Source organism: Ascaphus truei, chromosome 7 (assembly GCF_040206685.1).
Source record: "Ascaphus truei isolate aAscTru1 chromosome 7, aAscTru1.hap1, whole genome shotgun sequence".
In the NCBI taxonomy this organism is placed as follows: domain Eukaryota; kingdom Metazoa; phylum Chordata; class Amphibia; order Anura; family Ascaphidae; genus Ascaphus; species Ascaphus truei.
Window position 1 is genome coordinate 61,912,709 of NC_134489.1, and position 5,000 is coordinate 61,917,708.

The following is a 5,000-nucleotide window of genomic DNA, read 5'->3' on the forward strand; positions in this document are numbered from 1 at the left end:
ACGCCCATATATACACATGCAAAACACAGAAATATATCATATATATATAACAGAACTATAAATATAATATCTATACAATATCGATACACACACAACAGATTTTCAAAAGTTGTGCACAACTGTAGTGTGGTGATCTCTATCAGGCATGGACAGGGGACAATAACAGTCCCCTGCGCTGCACTGTTTGAGTGTTACTGCTCTTGGAGGGGCTGTGGCTGGGTGCACAAGGTGCCGTTCTGTCACATGGACCTCTGGCGCCACCGTAGAGTAGCCTTCCTTAAGGCAAACCTGAGAGACACAACGAGCACTACCTAATTAACCAAGCCACGAGCTGCCTCTTACATGAAAGAGGATCTCACAGTAACAATGCGCGGGGAGCCTATCGGACAGGAGGCGGATGGGGTGAAAAGTGTGCGGTCTCTTATCTGGAAGATTCTCAGAGGTGACACTGAAATCGGACCACCTTAAATATAGCCTCCTCCGCGGGACAGGGCTGAGCGATTGTGACGTCACAAAGGGGGTGTTTGAGAAGAGGTACACAACTATAGATCTATAGAAGTAGATCATCTGTACATGTTCTATAATAAGCTCACCTTCCTATACAGTGTGTTTATGTATATATATATATATATATATATATATATATATATATATATATATATATATATATATATATATATAATATGTGTGTATATATGCATGTTATATTTATAACGCATCAACATTATTAATGATAATAATATATGTATAATATGCAAATAACTACATAGTATCTGTTGCACTTTCTATGTAAATATTTCGACTGTATATACACACACACACACACACACACACACACACACACACGAGAGAGAGAGAGAGAGAGAGAGAGAGAGGTTTTAAATATATATTTATCATTTTATAAATATCCAAATGCTACAAGTTAAAAGCTATGGAAATTAGGAACAGCTATATCACAGTAAATATAGATTCATCCCAGACGCCCTGCCTACAGCACCTGGACCTACTGTATAACAGTGGGCACAGACAACTAGGGTGCTGGGGTGCTACACTTCCCCAAATTCTCTGGTTCGTAATGGGACGCTGAATTATTCATTTCCACAAACAACAGGCAGATCCCTTTACTAGTTGATACTTATTTGATCCATAAGTCTAGCCCCATCCAACAAACCCTATACAGAACTGCTGTAACATGCAACCGTAATTATTTCTTTTGGGATGTATTACCTTTTTATTTGAAAGAAAGAACTGCTGAACACTAATGTATAATTATCAATGTATTAAAATACTTTTCCTTAGGGAACTGTTACTGTAGGATTATCAGAGCATGAAAATAGGAATATTTAATTCTATACAACACAAAGCATTAGGAATGTGCTCTTACACACACAAAAACACATTGATTATTTCTGCTTCTCTTTAATTAGTAGTTACAACTTATAGAATCAATGCAGCTATGAATAATAACATGAATACTAAAGCAAGACAGCTTTCTTTCTTGCTTAGGTTTAACACGCCAGTAACATCCCATAAATTATTAATAGCACAGCTGCATTTCTGTTTAATATTACCTTATTTGACTTTCTGTTTAATATTACCTTATTGTACTGAAGGTTGCATGTTAAATTCTGTTTGTGCAAGGATCCATCCCATGGAGAATGAAATCAAAACAAAGACAGACACATACAGCAAACAGACTGATTCTCCCTTCCTGATCATTATACACTAGCAAGAGTAAAAGTGCAGAATTGATCAGCCACCAGCAGCAAAAATAATAATAAAATACAAATGAGATTTGACAAACTCTCCCATTCTACAGCAAATGATACAAAAATATACTTCCAAGGTATAATGTTATCTTGGGACAGTCCGTGCTTTTTTTAATTTTTTTTTAATTTCCTTCTTTCATGCAGCTTTATATGAAAGGAACAAGTCTTGTCATTGAATTGATCATGTGCTTGTCTATTAGCCATAATAAATGCCAAACCTTCTTACAGTGATCAAGCTGATTACAAATTCTTGTTGGCTGGGTGGAAATAGAAACAATGTCAGGGACAGGGCAGAGATCAGCGTATCTTCTCTCCTTTTCTCCAGCTCTGAAGATCCCCTCTTCTTCAGCTCTCTCTGCATATCCTCTTGTATTCTGCAAATCTTCCTTCTCCAGACTCGTTATCCACTGCCACCCTCTCCTGCAAAAAAAAATATTGCAAAAGAAATCTCCCCACAGCAAATCCAGAGCAGGTTTTCATGTCCTTCCTTTTTTTTCCTCCTCCTGTAGATCTGTTTTTTTTTCTCTTTCTTCCTGTGCATTGATCCTCCCATCCCCATATCTTAATCAGATCCTCTCCCCCCCCCCCTCTCTTCTCCCTTTTTAATAGCTATATGTTTGCATGAGAGTAGGTCTGCATGGGGGTGTGTAGGGGAGAAGAACTGAAATCGGCAAAACAAGGACAGCCCCAAAAAGGACTTGACTGAACGTAACTAATAATCACTCCTGTGTCTCTCTGCCTCTTGTGTCAGTCAGTTTCTGTTGCTGGCAGGCAAGATTAAGATTGGGGTTGTCACATCTCTGCTGCATACAGCCATCTGAGGGGGTCTAAAGTGAATTCCTTTCACTTTACAGCCTTTCCCCCTGCCTGCTCTGCTCTATTTCCCTGCATTGATTTCTTTTTTTTCCAAGGTGTGAAGAAGACTTTCATAGGCTGTACCCTGCTTGACTTTTGCAGCTTCTTGCACTGGACTGTGTGAGTGGAACAGGAAGATTGGAAAGGGTTTTTCTTTTTTTTTTTTTTTACAAATGACCTCCCACCCTGATCACAGTTGATCACCCCTTATACTCACACAGAAAAGGACAATAAAACAATTTCAAGATAAAGATTAAAAAAAAAAAAAAAAAAAAGCTTTGCAGACAGAAAAAGAGAAAACAAAAAAAAAAGACAAGCAAGAAAATATAAGGAAAGAAAAAAAAAACTTTGTAACCCTGGAGTCTTTACTTATGATCCATGGACAAAGCTTCAGCCCAGCCCAGGCATCCTACAGACAATCTCTAAGCAGTAAGTAGATAGAACACAAAACACCTTTCTAATAAAATCATATTTTTATTTATTACAGTTCTGTTTATTGATTGAGGGGGGGGGGGGGCATGCGTGCTGCAGTGTGATAGTGGATTCTCCTCTTTCCATACACAGAGTAATAATTGTTACTTTGCCATGTAATCTCACTGAACTATCTATCTATACATCCATATATACACACATACACACACAGATGCATTTTTCTGCTCTCAAAGTTTCTGGCAGTTTCTTTCCTATAATTACAGAAAAGGTATGATCTTCCTGAGCATATAACACCAATGCCAGCTTCTCTGTGAATACAAGTTAGCAGTGTGAGGAGGGACTGGGGTAGAATTATTTCCTTGCATTAGATAGAAGTTGGCATTCAACTTTACAGACATTTGAGAGTGAGGAAGTATTTCTTGTAAGTCTAAATTATAGCAACTTTTTAAAAATTATTATTTTTTCTTCATGTGCAAATTACTTGCTTGACCCTAATGCAGGCCCTTCCAGAAGCAAACGTGTTAAGCCACAAATAGGGGTTTTGTGTTTTACAGAAATATATTTTTGATATGCAGATGAGCGGCAGAAATATGTTAATATTTTACCTTTGTATGGCTCTGATTTTTTTTGTAGACTCTAGGTAGTGATTGTATAAAATATGATTTTTTTAATTATTAGTGTAAATGGTATATGCAATTAAAAATTAAAATGTATAAGATAGACATATGCATTAGTATACACACACACACACACACACACACACACACACACACACACACACACACACACACACACACACACACACACACACACACACACACACACACACACACACACACACACATACATACATTTATTTATATGCATGTTAATACCCCCAAAGTTACAGTTCAATGCCAACAGTGTGTTTTTTAATTATTATTATTTCTCTGATTATAATTGTTATTATTGCCACTAGACGCTTCTCTGATTCACCAAGAGGCAAATAGATCCGTTTTTGTTAATTTGTTCTATTTTTAGTACGTTTTGTAAACCCAGATGAAGTTATCTGTGCGTTTCAGACCCATCAAATCTCTCATTATATGCCTTCTCTTTTCCCCACTCTTCTTTAGATCCTTTTTATTGCAATCTGCCCGGGAGAACATTATCTCCGAATCAGAACAGCATGGAGAGGAGAAGCGAGAGTCCATGCTTAAGGGACAGTCCAGACAGAAGGAGCAGCAGCCCAGATGTCAGAAGTCCTCCCCCAATCAAGCTGGCCAGGTTGGAACAGAACGGGAGTCCTACAGGAGCCAGAGGACGACCAAACGGCTCCCTCACCAAATCCGTGGGAGGTAGCGAAACAGTATTTTTAATGTATACACAACAAACTGTCAGCGACAATACAATGGCATTGGGTGTCAGGGTTCATGTTGACTATTCTCGTCGTCTTTGGTGTAGCATTACAGGAAGTCAGTTCCAGCCTGTTATGGCCCGGTGTCCTTTGTTGTAAACGGAAGAGTGGGGTGACCCAAGGGTTGGCATGTTGTGGGCACAGTGCCACTTCGAGTTGAGTTGTTGGCAGCTCCGTGTCACTGCTAGCTAAAGGTTTCTAGCTTTTCCTCGAGAGCTTGTAGCTGTTTTAGCCCTCCTGACCCTGTCGGGTTCTCGTTTGTCTGTGTGTATTGGAAAATGTTCATGAAATAAGGATAGTGTTACATGGATTTGCTCTCTGTGGCTATAGATAATGTTAGGAAGTCTGTGACTAGTGTACTTGCATAATACAATATGCCGAACCTTAAATTATCGGTCTTAACTGTAGGTATCGCGACTGTGGCTAGTGACTTGTGTTTGTGGTATTTTAACCGGCTAAGATGAATGGCTTTGTTCATGATGTGAATAGGTGTCACTGTGCAATACAGAAACCTATTGCATAACAGTATGCTTGTTGGAAATGTCTTTATA

The 5,000-nt window shown here is 38.7% G+C and overlaps 1 protein-coding gene across 10 annotated transcripts in view; it reads left to right on the forward strand.

Moving 5' to 3' along the window:
- Nucleotides 1–286: 286 nt before the first annotated feature.
- Nucleotides 287–5,000, forward strand: part of SATB2 (SATB homeobox 2) — a 121,520-nt gene continuing 116,806 nt past the window's right edge. For 4 of the 10 annotated variants that reach the window (XM_075608716.1, XM_075608722.1, XM_075608713.1 and 1 more), the window contains exons 1-2: nt 2,058–3,053; nt 4,169–4,389. In XM_075608716.1, coding sequence (XP_075464831.1) covers nt 2,996–3,053; nt 4,169–4,389 — 279 coding nt within the window. In that variant the 5' untranslated portion in view covers nt 2,058–2,995. Of the gene's footprint in view, nt 535–2,056; nt 3,054–4,168; nt 4,391–5,000 lie in introns of those variants that run through there. The other 6 variants (XM_075608714.1, XM_075608719.1, XM_075608715.1 and 3 more) reach the window with 4 other exon arrangements.